The sequence below is a fragment of the Corapipo altera genome, unplaced genomic scaffold, assembly GCF_003945725.1.
Source record: "Corapipo altera isolate COAL_440 unplaced genomic scaffold, ASM394572v1 75, whole genome shotgun sequence".
In the NCBI taxonomy this organism is placed as follows: domain Eukaryota; kingdom Metazoa; phylum Chordata; class Aves; order Passeriformes; family Pipridae; genus Corapipo; species Corapipo altera.
The window spans coordinates 11,569,152-11,595,495 of NW_020884887.1; the positions used below are offsets into that span (position 1 = coordinate 11,569,152).

Below are 26,344 nucleotides of genomic sequence, written 5' to 3' on the forward strand. Positions count from 1 at the left end.
AGGACCTTGTAACACAAAGTGACTGAAGATGGCAAAAGAAGGTTGGTATTAATGAACTCTAGTAATGGATATGGGGAAAAAATTGGTGTGTGTGTCTGTATGGGTCTATAGACAAGGTGGGCTCTGAACAGGAAGGCTGGGAGTTGGGAATAGCTTTAGGAAAACATCAGTTCAGTGACTGTCAAGAGAGGGATGGAGAACACTGATCTGCCTCTGAGTACCCGCATGGTGTGTCTGCATTTTAAATATTTGGCTGGAGCAGCTCAGGTTGTGCCCATCTCACTGCTGCCCACATTGCTAAAAAACCTACAGTTGAACTCAGAAAGGCCATAATAAATCAAACATAAACAATGATTTCTGGATGAGGAGAGTTTGGATAAACCAGGAGTTCCCACCCTGAAAAAGCAAGGATTTAGATTAAAAAGATAGAGTTACAGATTTGTGAGTGGCACTAAGAGACTGAACACAGAATGATTATAATGTTCCCAAGCCTGGGAACATCAAATAAAATTATCAGGTGGCAGATTTAAAACAAATAAGAGGAAGTACTTTTCCGCACAGTATCTAATTATCCTGGAATTCACTGTCACAGGAACTTGCAGATGCCAGAAAGTTTTAAAAATGATTTAGAAAAATTCTTGACAGTTCTACAATCCATTAAGAGCTACTAAACACCAAGTTCCTGCCATGACTTCGGAAGTCCCCAACCTGCAGTTTAAAAAGAACTTGGAGGATATTCTGAGAAGAGTATCAAGTTTGTTCTTACATCTTCCTGCAAAAACACTGCTGGCACTGTTGGAGGCAGGTGTTGGGTTGGATGGGTGCTGGGTCTCAACCAGTATGGTCAGGCTGCTGTTCTGGCACCTCGGCAGAGATCACCTCTTAGGACAAAAATCTTCCTGTTAATGCCTCGGCTTATCTGTCAGTGGAAGTGCAGCTGATTGATTTGGGCCAAGAGGGCTGTTGCTGTGCTATTGCCACGTCTGCTACTGCCAGAAAATACACTGAGAAGATGTTTTACCAAATAAAAAGGCAGAGGAGGGCAATGAGTCTCAACCTGATGAACATGTTTTTAAACTGTATCGCTTCACTTGAATGACAAGCCATGAGAGCAGGGTCGGCCTGGCAAGGGGCACCCACCCTGCCCTCAGCCCAGCACCCATTGCTGGGAGGGGAAGGGTCACTTTGGGTGAATCATTTTACATTCCAGTGAGAGGATACTTTGCCAGAAATTAATAGCAAATTCCTTGCAATTACTTTGCCTGACTTTCTTCCCAAACAGTTCTCAGGGTTCCCTCATTCTTTTCATGCCATCTTGGTCAGTTTGGGATTTTCAAAGGCACAGATACAGCCTCACAGCTTAATTTCATGGAATAGCTTTGCTGGCACAGGGTGAGGGGATGAATGCTGTGGCCTGCAGGACCTTTGCTTCTGCTTTAGGCTTTGGAGCAGCCTGCTGCAAAGACCACTGAAGCTAATCAGATTTTTTTTCTATTAGATTCAATGGCTTCTGGGTCAGAAATCAGCTCATTGATGTCTGAGCACTGATCCCTGGGCACTGCTGGTTTCCCATATATCTGTGGTATGACTGCAGACACCTTGAGAGTTCCATTTACCTGTGCAGGGTTATTAAAGGGAACAGCTTTTGTGTGAAAGCAAGGCCAGAGGGTGGCTTACGCTTGAACTCCAATCTATTTAAAACTTCCTTTTGTAAAGATAAGGCATATCAGTGACATACTTTGTGCAGTTGTGGCTCAGAAGTGACATAAATCCATACATTTCACACACAGCTCAGCTGGATGTGTCTGGCACATTGTGTATGGGACAGGAACAGAGAGGAGCACCTCATGCTGCGGGCAGAGAAAAGCTGAGCTGGGATGCACCCCAGTGTGTGCTTGGGCATCCCAATGCCCTGTTGTGCCATGGCCTGTCTCCTGCTCCAAGCCCTCTGAGCACCCCATATCCTGGCCCCTGCTGTGCTCACAGACCCCTGTGTCGTGCATCTGCCAGGGCAGCAGAGTGTGACATTGGCTATTAGCTCCCAACCTCAATTAAATGAGAAGGAAGCTCATGGGGAGCAGGGAATGGACAGGCACACATCACATCCGTGCTCCTGCACCTCTACTATGCCCAACACCAGTGAATAGGAAGAAAACAATTCTTTGCAATTAACAGGGTCCAATTTAACAGCACTTGCACATTTATTGTTCCCATGGAGCAGTGGGAACAGAACCATCTCTAAAATAGAGCCCTTGTACAGAGCTGTTGGCACCCAGTCAGACCTGCTGATATTTTCACTGAATCGCGTGCAGTGAATGCGTGGTATGTATGGGGTGGGGGTGGGAACATACCCAGGGGGGCGGTGTGAACACATCTATGTCTTGTGCATAATTTAATATTTCTAATATATGCAAATACATTAGGTCTGCCATCATTATGATCTTAATAGTCGCCCATTAAGGATTTGCACAAAAAACGTAAAGTACCTGTTTCAATAGATTAGACCCTACACTCTTAGCGTGACATCTCTGCATTATTTGGGAGCAGTAACAAAGGTCTCTGATGTACCAATACCCAGTGGCCTTGGGGACATCAACAGCAATAACAAGGACTTAATAAAAAGAGGGCAGAGGCCATGGAACTGTATGGGGGAAGAACGCAAAGGGCCTGTGAAGATTTACATCAACTGAACTGCCATAATGGAAGGGTCATTATTGTTTTAAATGGTGGGAAAAATGTCCCAACTTTTAATCATGTTAAAATAGCAGAATCTCAATTTGTTTCATCTAACAGAAAGCCCATCTGCTCTTCAGTGCCAAAGAAAGCATAGAATCCTATTACTGGGCTGGGGACAGCAAGAGAAATGGATAAAATGAAATACACTAGTGGAATAAAACTTTATTTAGCCACTGACTAGCCATTTTCAGCTTTGTTTTTTGTTCTCAGCTCTTTGGAAATGATTAGAGAAAATACCACTTGTCTGGCTGTTTGTGCATGTGTTAGCAGTAAAAAAATAGGGTTTTTTCTGATTCTTTTTGACATCTCATCTTGTTTAATGATTTAAATTATCATAAATACAAGTACAACCATGAGGAAAAATTAACTTCATGACTAGAAGGAAATGCTATGGCCCAGCTGTCTCTGAAGAAATTTCGGATGCCAGGTTCACTCAGTTTCAAACAGCTGCTTTTAATGGCAAAGTTGCTTTGGCTTTTTTTTCAGATTTAAGTGCAGTGCAGGAGAAACTTGCATCTCTCACAGGTAGTTGTGCAGCAGACTGAGGAATCCTCAGCCAGGTTGGATCATCTTTGAAGGATTAAATAGATCCCCCCATCGAAGTCAATAATCTGTTGTTTTTAAGTCTGTCTCCTAATGGTAACACACAGGTGCTTTAGGATTCAGCAGTTTCCAAATGGTCACAGAGCCTTTGAAAGGGGATAAGCATCGATGATTTCTGGGGTACCACACTGCGTGTACAAGGAGGAAGACAGAGCCAACCCTACTGAAAGTGCTGTTCACAATGTCAGCTATTAAACTGTGGCAGATGAACACTCACAACTTGGGTCATTTTATTTTTTTTTCAGCTAAGGAGAGGTGCCACCTGTATTGTGAATCAAAGGAGACAGGGGATGTGGTGTATATGAAAAGGATGGTACACGATGGGACCCGCTGCTCCTACAAGGATGCTTACAGCATCTGTGTGAGGGGAGACTGCTTGGTGAGTGTTTGATGGCTCCTTTCAGAGCTCAGTATTGTGACAACAATTAAAATGTACCTTGAGTGCTTCTCTCCAAGAATGGCTAAGTATAATAACGCTTCAGGCAATAAGGAGATTTCATTAGGATTATTGTCACAATATTATGTGTGATATTCACAGTTGCCATGCCTGTGACTCAGTTCCAAAAGCACCTACCTACACAAGTAATATTTCACGCAGCATTTTGAGATGAACTATTACAATTAGCTTTCAAGGGAAGCTTTTCCTGCTGAGGTTTAGTGGGGGTGGAATGTACAATGAAATAGGAACATGCAGCAGCTTTCAAGGAAAGTGGTGTTAGGATGTGGCTGATGTGCATTCTCTCTGTATTTGATCATGCTATTTTTAAAAAATCAATGACAGTTCCTCTAAGTCAGGATCTGCTGCAGGTCATCTTTCAATGGAATTAGAGCCTCTGACTATCAAAGCACTGGGGGAGGTTCTTATCCTCGTATAGATGCATTGATCCTCCTGGAATTTAAGCAGCTGCCTGAAGATAAGCTGAGGCTTAAGAGCTTTTCCTCAACTGTTCCTTCAGTAAGAGGACCACTGTGAAGTATAATATGAAAATATAATCACCCAATTGACAGCTCTTATAGGAACTGGAAATATTAAAATCTGGTTAGGTGTTGATCTTGCAGGAAAATACTACAAGGCTTTACTGATGCAGAAGTCTGGGGTTTGATATATGAAGTGAAGGCTCATTTGAAGAGTGGATAAATAAGAATGACTCTTTCTCTCTTTTGTGCACAGAAAGTTGGGTGTGACAGGGTCATAGGTTCCACAAAGCAGGAAGATAAGTGTGGTGTTTGTGGAGGAGATAATTCCCACTGCAAAGTGGTGAAAAGAACATTTTCAAGAGTACCAAAGAAACACGGTCAGTGCATTCAGTGTGGTTTGTCCCGGGGAATTTGGGGTATTTTTGCTTGATCTCTTCTGTCTCACGGAAAGTACCAGGAAAATTACAAACTATTTGCAGCACCATTAATTCCAATAAAAAATATGGACTTACTTCCAGATGTGTCTAGAATTTGAAAATAAGGCTTCTGTCCAGCGATCAGTTAAAGCTGTGGGAGCCTGTGCGTGCACAAACGAGGGCTTCCCTGCTCCTTGCTGGAGAGCTGTGGACTTACCTGTGCTGCTGATATCACTCACCTGCTCTGTCCAAGTCACTGGAGTGCTGCAATAATGTGTCATCATCACTCACTATCAGACAGCAGATTGCCTGGTATCTGGGGGTGCATAAGGCACTCAAAGCCCATCTTAGTCTGAAGTCTGTTAATGACATTTAAAGGCATCTTTCTTCTGCCCCAAAGCCCTTTGTCCCTGTTATGTTCCATCACCTGGTACAGAAATAGGGATGGGAATGATGCTGGATTAGCTTGTAGTAATACACCCTACTTTCAGAAAATAAGATTTATTTAAAAACCTAAGACAGACCCTTCCTGTTTGTGGCATACTAACCCATTACTATATTTTCAAATACTGCAATATAGGACACATTAAGATGTTTGAAATTCCTGCTGGTGCAAGACATTTACTTATACAGGAAACAGATGCCACCACTCATAATCTTGGTAAGTAACAAGTAGGAAAATTTTCAGTCAGAATAATTTTTTTCTACTGTTTATTTTTGTCTTTGGAGCCTGACAATGTGTTTATGCATTTTTTTACCCATTATCCTCCCACACCACGTACCTTCTTTAAGTATGTTAAATTAGGAAACTTGTTTGGCAACTTGATTTCCCTGTGCTGTATTCCCTGGTGTCCCAGATCTCTGTGTTGGGATGTGCATGTGTGAAAGCTGCTAGAAGAGGCATTAAATTATTTCATGGGTTGCAGTGCATCATCCTATGGGAGTTGGAGCTAGATGATCTTTAAGGTCCCTTTCCAACCAAACCATTCTATGATTCCCTGGTCTTTGTGTTCATATTTTACAATGTGCTTCCCATCTTAGTCTTTCCCAGCTACATCCAAATCCGTCCCAGATTCTGCCCCATTGCTAACAGTATTGACATGAGGTTGCCAAATCAATGCAGCAGCTTAGGAGGTAATTGAAATCTGCTCCTCCCCTGCCCTGTAATCAATGGGAAGCAGTGTCTAGTAGGCTGCCACTAATTGGAAGTAGATTCACAGCGAATGGTCTGCTAATTGTATCGTGAGTCATCCCAACTTCTCACCAGTGAATGCTTCCCTTGCTGCAAGTTCAGACAAAGTTCTGTCGGTGTGGGGTAAGTGCTGTGCAGGGGCATGAACAGCTCACTCGCTCCTGAAGTCAGGGCTGAGGGAGCAGGATGCTCAGGTGGCTGCTTGAGAGAAAATGGAGGTAAAATCTACTGTTAAATAACAAACAGTCCCTGCTTGTGCTAACGAGAAGGGCAAATTTTCCATCTCAGCTGAAAAGCTGTCCTAATACAAAGGTGGCTGAAGTCTGTCCAGGTGAAGGATGGAGCACTGATGGATCTGGAGCAGAGGAACCAGGCGCTGTGTGCAGTGGCAGGCGCCTGCAAAGCAGCAGGAGCTTAACAGGGCTGTGTCTGTGTCAGGACTGGATCTGAGCAGGAGAATTAATACTGTTTCTAAGTCTCTCTCTTGCTGTGGGGACCTGCTGGGGGTTAGCCCAGTAGCCTTTCTCTGATGGAGCAGTAACAACCCCCTGAGCTGCCTTACAACATATGAAAGAGCTGAATAGCCCTGGGACCCCCACGAGCTCTCAAATTGGCTCGGATTTGGTCAGTGGATTTAGAAGTTGTTAGCTGGGAGAAGGCAGCTGGACCCCCACGGTGCAGCCGTGCTGGCCTCATTTCTCTGGGAAGGCAGACAATGAAAAAGGGGGGAAAAAAGGACAATTGATGTTTCTGGAGCTGAACAGAAAAGCATTGGCAGTTCAATGAGACACCTGAAAAAGTCATTCCAAACCTGTGAGAGAACAGAGGAGAATTCAGACTGGCCTTTTCTGCTTCTTCCACTGGGACAGGAGCAGAACAAAACCAGAGATGAGAAGCAAACCTCTTGTATTCACTTCTCTTGTGTTGTTCCCAGCTATTAAAAACCGTGAGACGGGAAAATTCATTCTTAGTGAAGACAACTATGTGCCAGACTCTAAAGTATTTATTGACATGGGTGTGGAGTGGGAATATCGGAATGACGATGACAGAGAAACGGTGCAGACCATGGGACCGCTGCGTAATGGGATAGTTATTCTGGTAAGTCAAACGAAAACCATCTCCCACAGAACACAGTGTCAGGGTTAGAGAGTCATAATGGGCTATCATATAATTTAGATTCCTCTTGTGAGTTACATGAAGACATCTGCTTCAGTTATAAGACAATAGAAGATGTATTTTAATTCCTTTCTCCTAATTCACTGCTCTGTGCAAGAGTTGTTATAACTCAGCCTTAAGTGTTGAGCAACGAGCTCTCCTGATTATTTCCTGCAGACAGCCTAGCAATCAGCCACTGTGGAGAGACTCTGAAGCTTATTTATCACATCTGACATTAGAGTATAAGTTAAAAAAGGTCAAAGTGGTTCATGTCAGCTTGATCTAATAGCTCCTTCTCCCATCCATGTTCTGGAAATGTATCCTGCAAAGGCAGATGCAGGAGTCTTGTGCTTCCAGGCTCCCTTTGTTAGGGCACAGCCAGTTCCACAGTTCCCAAAACCACCCAACTATACTTTTTTTTCATTGCAAACCAGCAAATGATAGACTTAAAGGAGTAGGGATAAGTTGGTCCAGAATACCTCTGAAAACAGCTGTAATGTGTTGATCTACACCAGCTGAACTCCAGAGGAGGAATAAATATTATGTTTCCAAAGGACCAATATTTTTCACTTTATTCTCATTGTGTTCTGTTTTCTTGCATTTGTCTTAGTGCAGTGTGATAACAAAAACTCTTTCTAAATAGTTTATATTTCTGTCAAGATTAAATAACAGGCTTTACAGAACTCCCAGGGTTATCATAAGAATATTTGTGTTTTATCGGAAATATAACCAGTTTTCTTTGCTGCTTTTGGTTATCTCTGCAGTTGAATTTGCTTTGTCTTTTAGTAGAACTATCCATTATCATTTTAGCACAAAATTTTCTTCCTTTATGATGGGATATGGAAAAAATTTAGTATTGTGAAGCCAGTCCAATGCTGGCAAGAAAAATAAGTCTAAATCAACAACAGTCTTTCTTAATATCCAGTTTAGAAACTCTGTGTCATAAGGATATACTATTTCATCAGGGAAAAAAATCTGTTGAGTGCAGCTAAAAGGTTTAAATCCCTCTGGGGATGTTTTTATATTTGAGTAATGATGGTCCCTATTTTGTGTCATCTCACAGAGCTTCTGGTATCAGTGTTTCGTATCTTTTTTCCTTACCTCTGGTTTGCTTACTAGGTGATTCCTCACGGTGGTGCCAAGATATCTCTGACTTACAAGTACATGATCCATGAAGATTCCTTGAATGTAGATAACAATAATGTTTTGGAAGAGGACTCAGTGTCATATGAATGGGCTTTGAAGAAATGGTCCCAGTGTTCAAAACCTTGTGGAGGAGGTAAAAACAAAACCCCAGACCACTTAAAATTGATTCATTGCCACAAGACCCTGGGGAGACCAGGAGTGTAGGAGGGGTTTTATTTAAGTTAAATAATAGATATATAAATAGCAAATGGAGTTAAAATCTGACTTAAATGGTTTGGGGGCAGTTCTGGGCTGGCTCATTTCTGATTTATGCTTTTGAAACTGAAAGATTGGACAAACATCCAAGATTTGGATGAGAGTGTCCGAGCTGTGAAGGTGACAAACCTCAAGATGCCATGGGGCAGCCCTTTGTAAGCGCACATCCCGTGGTGAGGACCTTGCAAGGTCAGACTCCTGCTTTTGGGGCCAGATGCAAACCCCGATGCTGTTCCTCAGGTCAGGTTGCAGCACTGGACTGTGGCTGGGCAGATGTGCAGAATGTTTTTGAAATGTTAAATCCTGTTGTTCTTCTCATTAAAGCCTGTGGTAAGAAAATAAAGGGGGTGAGCAATTCTGGGTGTTCAATTCGCATGAATACGTGTTAATTTGGTGCGGTTTAGAGTTCCTTTGGTAGCGCAGAGCTCCTACTGCGACCTTTGACAGCGTGTGTGCAGTTTGTTTGAAACGTGAGTCCTCTGTGAGATTTACCAGTACTGAGAATAAGAGGAGTGTCTTTCTCCAGGCTACCAGTTCACCAAGTACGGCTGCCGGAGGAAGACGGACCACAAGATGGTTCATCGGAGTTTCTGCGAGGTGATCCAAAAGCCCAAGCCCATCCGCAGGGTGTGCAACCTCCAGGAGTGCTCCCAGCCCATGTAAGCATCCCTACCCACAGCACTGCTCCCTGGGGGGAGGGGGGGGGCAGGAGGCATCACACCCACCCAGCACTTGTGTATTCAGCTCGTAGAAATACTGTTTCTGGGACTGCTGGGTCCTATTACTTATGACATCAGTTGGATTAGAAAAGAAGTGCTGCCTTGATCCAGACGTTTGTGTTCAGGCCATCTTGAGGTAGCACAAAATAGACACAAATTCAGCTGATTTTACACACTGTGAATTAACTGTGTCAGAAGAAATGTACAGAGTGCTACCTAAGGAAACCAATGTCATCCAGACTCTGAAATCCAAATCTTCCTGAAGTTCATATTTTTTGACATTTAAACACATGAAAAATATTTGACCTATTAAATTTCTCTGGCTGCCCTCATACAGTGTGATATGCCTGTTATTACCTTCATCTTCGCTCTACATAGTCAAGTGTTATAAATATTTTAATGCACATTTTACAGGTGATTTTTTTGACTGGTAGCAGGTTATTCCTGCCACATGTAGGACTCATATACTCCTTGTGCTGCTACTGCAACAAGAAAGGAGTATGTTGATCCCAGCTTTTATCTCTGGGGACCAACTATAGATTCCAGGAATCACAGCAAATAAATAGAACATACCACACAATGTTTCCTAACTTCCTTTCAAAAAAAATATTTGAAAGAGAAAAGACAAAAAACTGTGCCCCATAAACTCAGCATGGTCAGGGTTTAACATTTATTTACTGGAAAACTGAAGTAATGACCTAACTCTATCTCAGGTTCTCTGGAAAGGACTGTATTCTCCTTTCAGCTGCAAATATAATTGGACTTTGGTACCACAAAGACTCAATAGGATCCTAAATTGTACTTGGATCCCTGAAGTTTCAGTCACCTCTGTTTCCATAGAAAGTCATCGGAGCATTTTGCTCTTGTACATAGGAGAGGCAACTATTTAAAGGGTTTTATGAAGCTCTGTGACACCCACTACACTAATATGCTGCTTCTTCACCACTGGGAAAAGCTCATCTTTGTATCAGAAGTCACCTCAGGATTCATGGCTTTGTGCTCCACAGCACTCACTTTTCTCCACAGCTGGGTAATTTCTGTGGGTTACAAAGAGAAAGTTGGGTGAAATAGTTACTTTTTGTTTAATTGCAGGCTGTAGTGCAGTGCCTCGTCCCCATGCTATTTCCTGACTATTTCTAAACCCAGGATTTTATGAGTACTGTAGGACAATTCCTTCAAACTCAGGGTATTTCATCAGACTGTGTATGTTTTTTGTTTAAGTTTTTCCCATGAATACTGTTTACATGGAACAATATTTCCATCTGGCAGATCTCTGCACTCTGTAAATATTTATAGACTGCTGTATACCTTCTTAATTATAACCAAGCTTTCATCACTCTGTGTAAATGTCCTCTGGTCCTGTCTGTCCCTGTTGCTCTTCTTGAAGTTCCCTACAATTTGTAGCTGTAATTCATGAGCTGGTTTGGGTGATCAGTGATGTTTTGAAGTACACCACATTACAAACCATAGGTTTCATTTTTCAGTGGCCAAATTGATTTACACATTATGAACTCGGACACTATGGTTTTCAGTGGAGTGTTGCCTTCCCCAAAACCAAACATTTATGATGCTGAACACCCTGATTTGCCCAAGTTCAGCACATGCAGCACTGGGTAGTAGCTGAGTTTGACAGCTGATGGTGCCTAACATAACCAAGGGTGTGATCCATGGAGTGCCCAGATATGGGCCAGGCTGGAACTGCATTTTTAGTCCAGATATTTTGGCTTCACTCCTATAGGAACCAGCTGTGGGGTGGCTGGTGAATGCTACATTATGAGACAAGGCACATCTCATGCACCAACACCTGGGAAGCTCAGCAGCACCCTTGGGTGGCTGCTTTTGACACAAAAGCTACCATATTTTTATGTGCAGTCTTGTAAAAGCCAGCTTAAAGTCAAAGCAAATGTGGCAAAGTAAGAATAACGCCCACCTCAGAAGTAATGGGAACAATTAATATTAAAGATCTGTGTCATCTTACTGATATTTCAGGTGCATGTTCAAATAACCCTCACCATAACTGCTTATGGTTTTTCACATCTTCTTTTTCTGTATCAGAAATAGTGTTAACATCGTGTTGAACCTGTGTTACGGAGTTAGAGATCGACAGTTTGAGCTCACTTAATTTAGGAGGGAATTTTACTCATCTTCCTCTCTTTTCACCAACCCAGATGGGTTACAGGAGAATGGGAGCCTTGCAGCAAAACCTGTGGGAAAACAGGGTATCAGGTTCGATCGGTGAGATGCATCCAGCCCCTCCATGACAACACCAACCGGTCTGTTCACACCAAGTACTGCAACAACGACCGCCCCGAGGGCAGGAGGCCCTGCAACCGGGAGCTGTGCCCAGCACAGTGGAGAATAGGACCCTGGTCACAGGTCAGTCTCTGCCTGGAGGTCTCAAGCAACTAATTTCTGACAAGCAATGCCACCCCTGGCGCTGTGAATGGATGCCTCTGTGAATAGATGCCTCACGTTTACAGTTGTTTGCTTATTGCTCAGACCATTCTTGAAGTGTTTCACAGTCACTGGTGCACCACAAAAAGCAGTGAGTGGTTCTTCCTCTTGCTTGGTTACCGTGGGTACCGCAGTGGTTCAAATAACGCACCCTGTCAGCTCAAACCAAGGGCAGTAGTTTAAAATTCAGAAGCTAATTTCTAATCCGTTGTTTCCAAAGGAGTGGAACTGGGGTCTAACTGCTGCATGTCCTTCCAGTGCTCTGTCAGCTGTGGCAATGGCACACAGGATCGACCGGTGCTGTGCCGGACCAGGGACAACGCTATCGGCCTGTGCAAGGAGAATAAACCAGAGAACGTAAGGATTTGCAGACTACCTCCGTGCCCAAGTAAGTGCTTGTCTTCTATACTGTATGGTACTTGTTGAGAAAGCATTAATTTATTTATTTGTAACACCTTAATTGAATTTATGCTGGTGTGCTACGTCTGCCTGGGGTGGCATTTTTCCACAATCCCTGTTTTGAGCAGATTTTCCAAATTTAGAGCTGTTCTGTGGCCAGTGGGCTTCTTGGGCCTGTGGTCAATCTCTTCTCCTGCTGGGGGGCAGCACTTGCTCCAGAACAGCATGAGAGGCTAGGGCAGACCCCGGTACAATGGGGATGGCTGGATCTGCCACCAGCCAACAGCTGCCCTGGGTGAGGAGCACTGCCCAAGAACAGCCCTGCACCCCTGAGACCTGCAGGGCTTGGCAGGAGGCTGCTGGGTTGTGGCTAAGCAAGGGCATCATGTACAAAGATGCCTCTTTGCTTTCCTCATCTCCATTGACAGTTCCAGCCTTCTTTTCCATTCTGTCAGACACAAGTCATCTGCAGGGGTTATCTAATTCAGTTTTTTAAACCTATAATTAATTGTTTTCCTTTTTAATCCAGGACAATAAGGCTTTTATCCTTGTTAGCTTTTCAGCTGTTAGCAAATGATGCCTGTGAGATCATTTTACATATTCCTATTATTAAGTCATTCATATTTTTCTTTTATTCCTGATGTATCACTCAGGGTAGCTTTTGATTCCTAATTAATTAGAAGCAAGCTGTCAATTATGGTCTCCAACATGACAATTTTAACAAGGCAGTATAACTAAACCAGACTGCATGTCTCTGAGGACATTTGTAGCACTGCCCTGAGAAGTGCTGCTGGAGAACTGGCCTTCGGGCTGTCTTTGGCTGTCAAGTGCTGGGCACGAGCTGTAGCAAGCTCCCCAAACAGCAGCACCCTTTGCTCAAAACTACACAGCCTGGTCATAATCCTTCCCTGGGCTCCTTCACCACTGGAGCCCACTCACTCTCTCAGCTCACCCCCTTCTGACAGGGCAACTATTTAATGCTGTCTAACATATGTTGTGTTACGTCTTTTTTTTTTTCCCCTCTATTCAAGGAAACGTTTCTGATCCTTCAAAGAAAACCTACATGATACAATGGCTGTCAAGACCTGATCCAGACTACCCCATCCAGAAAATATCTTCAAGTAAAAGACCCATTTATAACTCTGCCTTTGCCCTTAAATGCATGCCACATCGAGTGTGGACTTTGCCTTTTGCTCTCTTCTTCTCTCTATGCGGAAAGTTCCCTTGACTTTGCCAAGTTTAAATCTTGGGCTGAATCTGTTTTTTCACACCAGGCACTTGGTGCTCGGTGTCTTTCTTCTCTGGAGCTTGCGTAGCACTGGTGGTGGAGGTCTTGAAGTGTTGGATGTGTGAAGTTGGATCTCCACAGTATGTTGCAGTCCTCTGAAAGGGAGCTGGGATCGGTTTGCTTGTTGCTTGGTGATGGTGAAAAAAGGCTCTTACTGGTTCCTGATGTTCAGTTTGATAGCAAAACTGAGAACTTATTGTGAATGTGATCACATCACAATAATGACACCTTGTAGTGCTAAAGTTCTCCTTTATCTAAAAACCCGAAATCTCCTAACTCTCTGGTTTCAGTTCGCTGACAGGGTCATCTGATGAGTGGAAGAATTTTTTCATTCCATTTTCCTTTGCGGGGCTGTTGCTTTCCTCACCCTTGCTGCTCACTTTTTATTCCTGACCCTCACATTTACGTTTGTGACCCGTGGAGGGCTCACTGGGAAGCAGAAGCCGAGTTTCTGTCGGTACTTCCCGTGCTGCTACGCCGCCGCCACCGCCGGCTCTCGCCAAACTCCCGGTGGCGGTTTGGTGTGTTTCTCCTTGAGAAAAGCTGCGTTCATTTTATTCCCGTCGCACAATTTTTGCCAGTTTTGCGTACTTTTCGCTTTAGAAACAAACCCTAAGCAGAACAGGCATGGTCCATGTTGAAGGTTGCGTGGTGGTGTTTTTCTCAGCGTGGCGGAGGCAATATGATGTTTTCATGACTACGATGTCTCCAGCTGCTCAGCACGGAGCTGTTTATACTCATTACATCTTTGGTCTTTTTTCACCATGTGCATGTCTGATTTGACTGGTATGGTTGTGTGTGTGTGTGTGTGTATGTGTGTGTGTGCTCTTAGATGTGTCAACTGGCAAACATAACAGTGTGAACTACTACAGAATTACCTCAATTTTTATTGCTTTTTTTTTGCTTAGAAGAAGAATTTTAGAAAAATGCCTTAATGTTGAAATGTAAATGGCATTAATTTACCAGATCCAGCTTTAAATATAAACAGTACACTGGTACCTTGAGTTAATCTTCATATGGAGTGTTTTTACTTGAATGATAACTATTGGAAGGCAGTAAATTTAATTGGAGGTTAATTTGCACAGTGCATATCCATATCTTCATCAAGACAGGATTGTGGCCTGACTTACTGAAATTTAACTGGCATTCGTGCTTCACCTTCCGTGTTTGTGTTGAAGATTTGGAATTCACAAGTCATAAACCTGTTTGTGACAGTCAGTACCAATAGTAGAAATGTATCAACTGTAAAACTGCAGTCTTGGAGCAAATTACTACCTTATTGCTTTGATCATATTTTTTGGAAAAGTGGCATTTTTGAATCTTTGGGTCGTCAACAGTGTAGCACTTCAAACTTGTCATTATCATGTGATCACATATTTAAATTTTGCTGTTAATATGATAATTTCCTGAAACATGTTAACAATTTACATGACAAAGTGAAAAAGCAAAGACACGTATCTGGCACTGAATACTGTTATGTAAAATAATTGGTGTTTAACTGTATAAATATATTCATGACTGTTACCTTTAAATAGACAATGTTTAGTGATGTTTCAAGAGATGGGTGGCTATAGAGAATGGTGCAATAAGGTATCTGGGCATTGTGCACTATGTCTATATGCACTTTGGTTTATCAGGGATATTTTATTAGTGTTTTGTATGTATTTAACATAATATTAAAGATGTGCCAATTCAGTTTGCTTTTCAATATTTTTTTATGAGACTAATGTGTACCAAAGTGACTGTGAAACTGATTTATTTTTTTCTTACTGATGTTTTGAATATATACTTCCAGTCTGTCATGCATACTGCAAGTAAAAATAAATAAAAATTCAGCAAATCTGCATATTTTGCTTTGGATAGAGGATCAAAATTTCATTCTGACATTCAGAAGTTACAGAGTTTATTTATATAACTTATCAGATATCCCTAAACTTATTACATAATGCAGGTTTATTTCTGTGTACTTTTAAGCTTGACATTGCATATTTTTAATAGGAAAAAAAGGCATTTTTCTAAAGGTGCTTTCAGTGATCCTTACAAAGCCAAGAACAGCCCTGCCTTGTTGAAACCACGTTTAAATGTTGTATCTGTTGGCTTTTATTCTGCAAGCCATGTGGAGGAACATGCATAAGGGTCATGCAACACAAGGCAAAATGTTCAAAGGGGACTCTTATGGGGTATGTAAAAACATATATAAAGCTGTATAGGCACATGCAGGCCTTTGTATGGAGCTGTGCATGCAGGTATGAACACTTCCAGCTCTTACAGGCTGGTCTGAAAACTTCTCCAAAACCAAAGTACTATTCCTAGGTTCTTAAGGAAGGAGTCATTCCATATTTCCAGCACCATTTCAGTTTAGCATTTGAAAAATACGAAAATGAACTGGTGCATTTGAAAGTAGGAACCAGAATTTTGCTTTTCTGCAGCAAATGCAACAATCAGGGTATAGATACAATGTAAGGGAGGTGTTTTCATTTTCGTCAGCCAGCACCAGCTTTTTAAAGCAGCAGCACCAGTTATTAGTTTATTTTAGACTGATATGTTTGCCAATTAAACACCCACAATGCCCTGTTTTGTTAACTGAGGATGAGTGAAGAGGCAGCACCTACGCTTTCTGAGTTCCCTTGGTATCTGAATCTGCTCTGCTTCTCTCTTTTGCTGTGAGGCTGCTGACACAAGTCAGTGCTCGTAGCAGGAGGGTGAAATACGAGCTCCAGTAAGAGGCTGACTCTGTCTGCCATCGGGTGCACTCTAAATAAAGGCGAGTAATTTGAGTTACTCATCCTTTACTGTAAGAGTAAGTGGAAATGTAGTAAGAGCAGGGAGAGAGACAGAAGTGATTTCATCTGTCTCAGCACTCTGGTCACAGAGAAAATGTTTTGTTATTGATGATGCCAAGTGTTGGTCAGTCTGCCTTTCTCCTCAGCCCTCTCCTCTCCTTTGAGGATTCTCTCATCATGGGCTGTGTGTTGGGATTTTTCCTCCACTGCAGTGTCTGGCTCTGTTACTTCATCCTGGAAGCACGGGAGCTGAGGAGTGTGTATGTAGGACAGAGGACAGGTAGCTTTCTCTCCAAGGAGCCTGCTAACCCCTCACCATCCATCTGCCACCAATTCATATGGTCCTCTACCTCCTCTGAGCAGAAATCACAAGGGCTTGAGTAATCTCTGAGTAGGCTTCTATTTATGTTTCTCAGGCAGTAGCATTGTTTGACCAATTCAACTTTAATGCCTCAGCCTATAATTTGCCACCTGTATTTCAGCAAGATCAGGATTTGCCATAATATCTCTTTTATAGTGCAAATTGTCATAACAGCTATAGGCAGCTTAAAGCTTATTGACTGTCATTATTTCTTTTTTATTACAGTTTTTCTGTCAGTGACACAAAAATTGGGACTTGTTACTTCTGGGTCTCCCAATTATTAATGGACTGGCTCGGCTCCATCGTGCTGGAGTTTGTTGTTCCAAAAATATCAGCTCCCTTCTAGGAGGAGGAGAAAAGCCTCATGATAAATGCCCTGCTTTTCTCTTGAGCAAGGGACATGCTGAGGCAAGGCTGTTGTTTTGAAAGTAGAGGTACCTGGCGAAAATATCACTCCAATGGGAGGTGGATTAATTCTGATAATTACACGGTACACATCAAAATAAGACTTTCCTGAGACATTCCAGATAAATACAAGTTACACCTGACTGTAACTGTTAGGATGCAGAAAAATATTAAAAGGAGTGAAGGGGGAAAAAGTAGATTTCTTACCCTGATTACTTTCTTGGGTTTTAACAACACAGCACTATCTGTGTGTTTTGAAGTTGCAACCAGGACAGGAAGGCAATTCATCGTGGCTGCACTGTGTTCAGTGTAGCACTTCCAGAATGCGAGGCCAAAAATTTGAGTGTTATGGTCTAGAGCTTGGATGGGGCTGGTACAAACAGTTCTGATCAGCTTTTGCAGCCCTTGAAGTGAACTGAGTTTTAGGTTTAATATTAATGCTGCTTCTGCTTATAGAAGGCTCATTTGCCAGTTTCACATCCCACTTTAAATATCAAACCCTCTGCCCACTGCCAAAGCTTCAGCTGTGTTTCTTTTTCTGACTAATGTGAAGATGCTCTTTATTTATCTGTTCCCTTTTTCTCTTTCAGAAGATCATTGTCAAGGAGACAAGTCAATGTTTTGTCGCATGGAAGTTCTCTCTCGTTACTGCTCCATCCCTGGTTACAATAAGCTGTGTTGCAAGTCCTGTAACATGTACAGCAACACAACAGAGGACGGCAATGTAACCGATGCTAATGTAAATAAGAATAATGTCATTGAGGAGGAGCTCCAGACAACCCTCAGCCCTCCCGTGGGAGTGTCCACCACCCAGTCTGCCACCAGCCCTCCTCAGGTTCCCAAAACACGTGCACCCCCTTCCAATGCAACTGAGGAGCACCCAGAAATCAATGCAGTGGATGTTCCCTACAAAGTTGATGGGTTGGATAACGAAGTACCACAGCACAACATCATTACACGGAGGAGGATACCTTATGAAAGGACAAGGAATCAAAGAATTCAGGAGCTGATTGCTGAGAAAATTAAAAGAGAGACTCTTAGGAAAATAAACTAAAATGGAAATATGGCACAAACAACATTTTTCTCTTATAGAGATGTTACAAACATCATAGTATTGCCCGTGTCGTAGAGACTAAAAATGGGGGAAAATCAAAGTGGTGCTATGGCAGAGATGCCAAATTCTCAAGCCTACTATAAATGGAAATGACAGATTGTTTGATAAGTGCTAATCTGAGCAGTTTGATGGCTAGGTTAGGTGTACAGGGTACGGCAGAGTATTAGTGCAATATCCCCGCAGTGTTCCACTGAATCCAGACAAACCGTAATACTTAGGCCAGGTTAGCAGGTTTCTTGGTTATGGGCTCTTTTAAGTCTTCTATACCTGTGTAAAACTGCTTGGGAATAGTAATGGGAGTTACACTTAGTATGGAGGAGAGCAGTCCCAAGCTGTAATAAATCCCTTTAACACTGACAAGCAGGTGGTCAGCAATCCTGTGATGCTTCTGTGCATTGCATAAACCCCAGCACTAACACAGCCCAGTTCAGGAAGGTACCTAAGGATGTGCCAGGCTCAGTTTGATGACTTTGGCAGAGCTGCCTCTGTGGTCACAGCTCAGCTTTTGCTCACGTACCTTTCTGAACCGGGTCTGTGTTAGATAATATATAGAAAATCCTGTAGCCCTATATTTATGTGTAAATTAAAAACCAGCAAACAGTAGTTTACATACTTCCATAAACAGTTTCAAAGGATTCTCCTAAACTTTTGGATGCACGCAAGACATTTTAGTAGGGTAGATCTGGCCAACTTGGACTGACAACATCCTACTCTTTCTGTTTACAATTATCCATATTTTTGGTAGTCTTTAAATTCCTCTAATGCAACAGCCTCAGTGATCGTTGTTGGTTGGTGCTTTTTTTATTGGTCTGATTTTTTTTCTACCCACATTCTGTTTAACTTAAAGATGACTGGATTCTTGTTGTCTTTTCTTTGGTGCTTTGTTAAGAAAAACATTATTTTTTCCCCCCATAGGCTGAGGTTTTTTTCAAGGAAATAATTTTATATTATCTTGCTTTCCTTAGGAGAGCTTTATTGGTGCAGAAGTGAACAACTGTTTGCTGTGCCCTTACACAAACACACACACGTGTATTCACAGCACCAGGTCTGCTAGAAACTTTAAGATGTATAACCTGACAACCCTTTGAGTACTTCCTTTCCCCTCAGGGTCATCATGGTTTTCATAGGTCATTTTGAATTCCTGGTTGGAGAACAGAAGATGAATTCAGCTTGGCTCTAATACCACCGAGACAGGGAGCATGGACTGGTTCCTGCTGTGGGTGATATCTGAGCAGTTTTTTTCCTGGCTGGGACTCTTCCACTTGTTTCCTCTTTGCTGGTAAACCTCCTGCAGAACCCAGGGCTTCCCTGAAATCCTCTGTTTAGCAGGAGGTAGGTCTGATGGCTCCCAGTTCAGATTTTTCCAGTCTGAGAGTAAGATCTCATCCTGCAGTCTGAGCTGGTCTTGGTTTGAAGTGGTGCCATCAATAAGCCTGTACGCACAGTCACACAAATACTGGGAATGTGCTGCGTTTCTAGCAATGTGAGAGCTCTTCTCTGGTCTGGCTGCTGGCAAAGAGCTTCACAGGTCTGGCAAGGTGAACCACACGGGGCTCCCTGCGACCCTGCCTTCTGCCCTCAACCACCATGATTTGAATGAGCTGCCCAGTCTCCTCTTCCGAACAAGCCATTCCTGCTGGAAAGGAGGTGAGAGCCTGCAGGAACCTCAGACTTTGCAGCACCTAGATGTGGGACTGTTCTGGACTGAACTGTGACCAGAAGTCTTTGAAGCACAACACCTGGTCTAAGAAAAATGGAGATACCGGCCAGAGCAGAGAAGGAATGTTTTCAGCTGGTGTGTTGGCATCAAGTACCCCTTCTTACAGAGCACCGAGGTGATACAATTGGAGCAGCTCGGGTAGTGCAGGGATAGGAGTTACACCAAAGACCATGAAGACAGGGAAGCATAACAGGCCTGGTAAAAGTCCAGAGCACTGGGAAACATCTCCTGGGCCAAGCAGACGTGGCAGCAGATGTGGAAGCAGAAGCCAGCACAAGCAACAATCTGTTCTGGTTTTGAAAAGCAAAACTCAGGCCCTGCAGTTTGGCAGCACAGCAGCAGGAGTCCCACCACAGACTTTAACTCCTGGAACACTGAGTGTTTTCCTGCAGTCAAAGGGTGCTTATCTTTAGGGTCCTGTCCCAGCCCTGCTCCATGGCCTGGCTGCTGGAGCCGTGTGCCAAGGGATCTGTGGTTGCCTACAGACAGGACAAGTTTTGGTAGCAGCGTAGGGTCAGGTCACATCTGTGCAAAACAGAGCAATGTAGAAATGAGCACTGAAGGGAAAAAAACCCCACCACGCTATTTATAAGCAAGGAAGACGTGTCTAAATCAACAGCATTCCAGCTGCTGTGCCATGGGAGACACAAGCTGTATCTGGGCTCCCAGCCTGTAGTCATAGTATTTCTTGCCTTCCACATTTCCTTTACACAGATGTGGTTAGTATAAAGCTCATCTTTTCCCCTTCAAGTTAATATTCTTTTAGCTCTGTGGACAATAAAAATAAGCCACAACCCCCAGCTTTTTCATAGCCTAGAAAGACATCCAAGCATATGAAACTTAGGAAAAACCTTACAAATCCAAGGATAGAAAGGGGTTGGGGCTGGATTTACACAGATGGGGAGGTAGAAATTTGCTGCCTGGATGGTACCAGTCTTCCTCTCTGGGGAGACCCATTGCTCTGACCTTCAGAAGCCTGAGATAACTCATCTAATAGATTCTGTTCTGCCTTAGCTTTCGGAACAGGCTTAGTCAACCAGGCAATGTGAAGAAAAACCACAGAAGGCAGTGCCCACAGCTCAAAAAAAGCATTTTTCCAGATAGGCTGGAAACTGCTACCTCAGGGAGCAGGAGCAGCCTCCCAGAGGACTGGTCTGGTGCTACATTAGGTCCATTAGACCCGATGCAATGCCTTGTGGCATCTGCATTTAGGAAGGGCTTGCTCCCTTCTCAGTCTCACTTTTTTTGGAGATTTAATTTGATTTCTCACTGTTTTAATTCTACCGAATATTTCTCTAGCTGTTATTTGGGGAACACTGAAATATTTGAAGCAGCAGCTTCAGTCTAGATTGCTGAAGAAAGTGAGAGGCTGATGGTCCATCTCCTCATGGAGCAGAGCCACCAGCTGCTTTCCCTTCACAGTCTTTCTGTATGGGGGGGGGAGGAAGTTAAGTCACTTCAGACCAGGAAAGACGCCTTCTTTTCAAGCTGCCACGAGTTCTTCAGAAGGTTTTTTTTTCAGTTCCCCATGATGGTTGTTTCCTAAGAGCATGTCCATCACTCCTACTGGAAAACACAACACAGGACTCTGTTAATAAACAAAAAGCAGCCTCAGGCAACAGGTGGGGGTTTCCTCTCAACTGATCTTTGTCCCATGTCATGTAGTGGAAAATTTGGTCTTTTCTTTTTTTTTTTTTTTGCTTGGTTGGACTTTGACAACCATTTTATCTTCTCTAAAATGTTGTAGTTGGGCAAGAGCATCATCATAATGCGCCTTCTGTTTGCTGTTGCCCAGGTGCTGCATTTTGAGACATAATGAGCACAAAGTGGTATTTTAATGTAACCTAATCCCCAGAAACTAAAGCAGGTTTATAAATAAATATATTCCTGCAAAGACCATCTCAGAGATCTGAGAGCTAAAGCACTGTGCTCCCATGAAGCAGTGCATTTGCGACCTAACCATGCAAGTACAAAGCTTTTTTAATTGTCATTTTTCTGCTGGTGTAAACTTAAAATCCATGTGATAGCTTCTTACAAAAAAAAATCCCAAACAAATTCTAGTTCACTTGGCTCCAATCATCTGCCATTTTTTTCACCAACATTCCTTTAAAAATTTCTGTAATCTGAGTGCATCACTTTTTATATTCATATATCCATTCAATATTTAGAGTCTCACAACATCTCCATAGAATGCTTTCAGATATTTTGAGAATTCTAGAAACGGTGCTTTACCAGTACTCAAAGGGTTTTATGTTTTATTTTATTAAGTAATGCATTTAGTGTCTTATTTACTCACCTACAATGCACAGTATTAGCTATGTTCATCTGAATATCTATATGCAACTTCCATTCACTTACATATGCCTTAACAGAAATTGCAATAAATAGCCATTTCTTGTATATTAAAAATGTATATACAAATTAGAATCTTTAATTTTATAATTTATTAAATTCAAATGTCTGTGTTCTTTTGCAAAAAAATTGTTTGGCTTTTCCCTGTGCTTTTTTCATTGAATTAACATTATGCAGAGATGGTGGAGGAGGAAGAACCAGCACCTTCAGATTCAAATCCAATTTAATTTCTACAACTTTATCTTAATGAAGTGGGATTGGGATACACTTGCTGCCAAAGTCCTACATCGCTGTTACAACATCCATTATCCAAGGCTAAATATTATGAAGTCACAGGACCAAAACCTCAGTTGATAACTGCACATAAATTAATCGAACTCACTTAAACCTTCTTGAGGCCGAAATCCATCCTGGTCCATGTATCATCTCCTTAAAAGGCTCAGTTCAGGACTGATGAGTAAATTCCACTTGGCATGTCCTATTGATAAAATAATTGATCTTTTCCATGAAATTCTTTTGCATACATTTTCCTACCATATCCTGCACACTGGTAGCCAGGTTCCCTTTAAAGCATAATTGAATCTCTCCCACCTAATTGAAGTTTGTTGCTTCAGGATTTGAAAGATCCCTGCTTACTATGATTATCCAGTGAGCACCATGCAGTGCATTCATGTCCATCATGTTCTTTGATCAGCTAACAAACCACCTCAGCATTTTCCATATGGAAAAGTCATTTACTTAAATGCCCTGATAAAATAGCAGACCAGCTCAAACCTGGGGTCCCTTTACTGTGACAATTCTTACAGTATTGACAAGGGTTATATTTAATTGCATTTTGCTTTCACAACCTGAAGATGTTGAGATTTTTAGAGGGGTCATGGGAAAGGGTCTCATGTCCATACTCCAGACACCAGAGACACCCATGGTGGGGTCAGACATGTCCAACACCCCTCCCTTCTCCCTTTGTTCTTCCTCTCCCATGTCTGAAATGCCAAAAGATGACACCCACAGGAGGCCTCCTCTTCCTCTCCTGGCCTACATCAGCCTTTTATCCCCTTTGTATCTATTCTTCAGATTTGGGCAATAAATGGTGCCCATGGGGGAGCCCGGGCATTTCTCCAGATCAGTGCAGTGTGTGTATAAAAAAAAAAAAAAAAGCAGCTCAAGGAGCAATTCCAGGCCAGTAAAGCAATTATAGGGGTTATTCCCTCCAGGCAGAGGGTAGCCCTTCCAAAGTGCCATGCAAACCTGACTGCCCTTTCCCACAGCAAGGTGGGCACAGGATGATTTCCAGGCTCCCACCCGGGGTTCTGGCTCAACACTGGGCTTTGCCCACAGGAGTCAAAAAATGCTGCAGAGCCCTTCCAGGGGATGAATGCCTGAAAACTCCACAAGAGCTGTGTGTGCAGGTGGATATGTGTCCACATGCCATCACTTGGCTCTGCTTTCTCCCCCTGCTCTTCCCCCCACTCTTCCACAGTCCCTCCTCCATCAGCAGCTTCCCAAAGCCGAGCAGAGACCGAGGCCATGGAGCCACAGAACGGAATCAAGTGCGAGGGCACTTCTAAAAACTCATTACAAGAAGGAGCAGAGAAGGATGACACGTGTGGCACAAACCTCATCCTAGTTAACCCGCTGGTTTTTGTGGTTCGTCAGCAGAGTGCCCCCACCAGCCGCAGGCGAGGAAATTGCACTTTGCACCCCTGCAGCCCCCGTTGGCACCCGGGTTCCGGCGGTGCTGCTGCACCTCTGGGATGCGGAGCGTGGACTTGAGTTACCACTAGATGGTGGCACGGCACAAGAAGTACGGTTATGAAACAGTCGCTGGACTTCGGTCTCGGGGTGAAAAATCCCCTGATCTGGTGACATGGGCTCTCTGCATCCCGAGATCTCAGGAAAGACCAGATGGAGTAAAACCCGCTCGGCTCAGTCCCCGACACAGCGTGGATGTATTTGAAGATGCTGTTGTGATACTGTCTGTGCCCTACCAGCAGCTGGGGGCTGAAGAACAATCAGGGATCCTGCAGGAGAGAAACACAGACAGTGACAGCTGTGGAGAAGCAGAGCCATCATCAGCCCCACTGCCCAAACCAGCTCAAGAATTAAGTTGTTTTCTGGGGTTGCCAGTTCTTAGGGCATCTAAACACAGCCCAGCTTCTCTAAAAAGAGGAAAGTTTAGAGGCCAGTAATATTGCAGGGTTTTTCACTGATGGTTGTAATTTAATTTTTTTAAATCTTCTATCAAAGAAATGCAACAGCTATGAGAAGACAAACCTGTCTCAGGTGACTCTGGCTGCTGGCAGGACAGGGGGTTTGATGGGACCCCAGTTAGGAGAAGCTTTTCAAGTGATGGCAGCACAGTGTCCTCACCAAGCCCTGCCACAATAGACAGTGCTCAGCTCTCCAGCCTCTTCACAGGGTGCATTCCAAAGGGACAAATCCACACCAGCGTTCAGGCACTTCGATATATATATATATATATACGTATACATACACTCATAAAATCTAAAATAATGTATGAAAAAATGCATCCGTATAAATATAACCATATGCAGACCAGTAACAATACAACTAAAAATATTGATATTGTTTTAAATAAATACCCTGGGCTGGATTCCCAGGGGAAGTTGCCAGTGAGTTGTGACCACAGTTTGCACTTCTGAGACTTCAAAATACCTTTCTCTCTCTCTTTGCTGGCCATGGGCAACCCCTGCTAATGAGAGGCAATGGAGCCATGACACTGGCATGGCCTAGAAACTCCCAGTGAAGGCTCCCAGGAGCCATATTCCAAGTTTAATTGAAATCCCAAGGAAATCGAGTGCCTAAATCACCCTGAGCCTTTGCAAAGGCTCCCAGCAGGGCCCCACCCAGCTGGGTGGAGAGCTCAGTTCTGCAAACAAGCCGTGTGGTGAATGCAGTCACCCAGCCCCCACAGCAACCGGTTCCTCACCTGCAAAAGACCAAGAAAACCCAGTAACTCCCAGGAAATCTGTGTGCACCAGTGGCAGTGTTTGCACATGCACCCACCACCAGTTACTGTGTGAGCTGCAGTCAAGGCAACAGCTGTGGATGCGACATTTCCAGCCGAGCTCTGCCTGGTTGATACAAAAACAGCTCATTAATGTTTCATGGCAGTATCTTCACTGGTACTGTAGTGGCTGCTTGCTCTAATGCACTGGAGGTTAATGGGGTGAGGGATGTAATTAAAGGACACAAATCACCTGGAATCTGGCATAAATCAGGTCAAAACATTTTCCTTTCCTGAACTTTTAAAGACAAACACGGAAACACAGAATCATAGTTGGAAGGGTCCTTAAAGATCATCTCTTTCCAAGCCCCCTGCCATGGACAGGGATGCCATCCACTAGATCAGGTTGCTCCTGCTGCTCTGGAAGGAGGAGTGGGCAGAAATGGGCTAAGAAGGGTAAAACAACTGCAGGGTAAACCAACAAATTTACAGTTCTAGTGGTTAGCAGGAAAGCTTGGAACTGGTACCATAAATGTCTCTTGGAGGCCTTGAAATCAGGAAGTGAAAGGAACGGACTTTCAGCTTAGTGTCCTGTTTTGGCCCAATTTTGGCAGCAGACAAAGTGCTTCCAGTGTGGGAGCTTAAAAACTGGGATTTCTTTCCAACTGGGATTTCACTACTGCTGCCCAGGGCTCAGCTGTGTCACCCCAGGCAGGAGCAGAGCAGCATCACTGAGCTGTCACATCAGTGCCACCAGGTATGACCTCCATCCAGGCAGTGAACTCAACACAGCTGCCCAGCTCCCCTGGCCCCTCTGGGGGTAGTGGTTTGTCAAACCAGGCTGGAGGAGCTTTTATTCTTCTATCTTTTCTGTACAGATTCACTATTTTGGAAAGCATAAGTTGATTTTTTTCCCCAAAAAAATAAATATTCCTTGCAATATCCCAAAGCTAACATTATTTATGAAGCATCCTTGGCAGGGCTGGTGCCTCATCAGGTGGATGCTGGCTTTAGCCAGAAGTGCTGGAGCTGTCCCAGAGCCCCCATTTGACATAAAGGGCATTTTTCCTGAAAATACCAAGAATGGGAATTGACTTTAGTATCCATTTATGGCTCCCAAAGATTAATTGCTTTGTTTATCCAAACATCAACAAACTTCAAAAATGCCCAAAGGAGAGTCACACTTACCCAACTCTGCTAAACTGCTTGGATACAAGGCTCTCCCAAAAACTGGAAACATTCCAAAAGAAAAGTTAACAAACAGAAAACCAAACCAAAAAATAACCGTCAGCATTTATATCTCAGACACTCAACCAAGCCCTGCAGAACTAACAACTGGTGTTTTCCTCTGCAGCTCAGG

The 26,344-nt window shown here is 43.3% G+C and overlaps 1 protein-coding gene across 1 annotated transcript in view; it reads left to right on the forward strand.

Annotated features, from left to right (window-relative positions):
• The window catches only part of ADAMTS2 (ADAM metallopeptidase with thrombospondin type 1 motif 2), a 170,705-nt gene extending 151,895 nt beyond the window's left edge, over window positions 1–18,810 (forward strand). Inside the window, exons 13-22 of the mRNA XM_027643112.1 lie at window positions 3,585–3,718; window positions 4,511–4,634; window positions 5,254–5,334; window positions 6,800–6,963; window positions 8,140–8,299; window positions 8,948–9,080; window positions 11,309–11,516; window positions 11,853–11,982; window positions 13,025–13,114; window positions 17,421–18,810. Of these exons, the coding sequence (XP_027498913.1) occupies window positions 3,585–3,718; window positions 4,511–4,634; window positions 5,254–5,334; window positions 6,800–6,963; window positions 8,140–8,299; window positions 8,948–9,080; window positions 11,309–11,516; window positions 11,853–11,982; window positions 13,025–13,114; window positions 17,421–17,884 (1,688 nt within the window). The 3' untranslated portion in view covers window positions 17,885–18,810. The remainder of the gene's footprint in view (window positions 1–3,584; window positions 3,719–4,510; window positions 4,635–5,253; window positions 5,335–6,799; window positions 6,964–8,139; window positions 8,300–8,947; window positions 9,081–11,308; window positions 11,517–11,852; window positions 11,983–13,024; window positions 13,115–17,420) is intronic.
• Window positions 18,811–26,344: the final 7,534 nt, after the last annotated feature.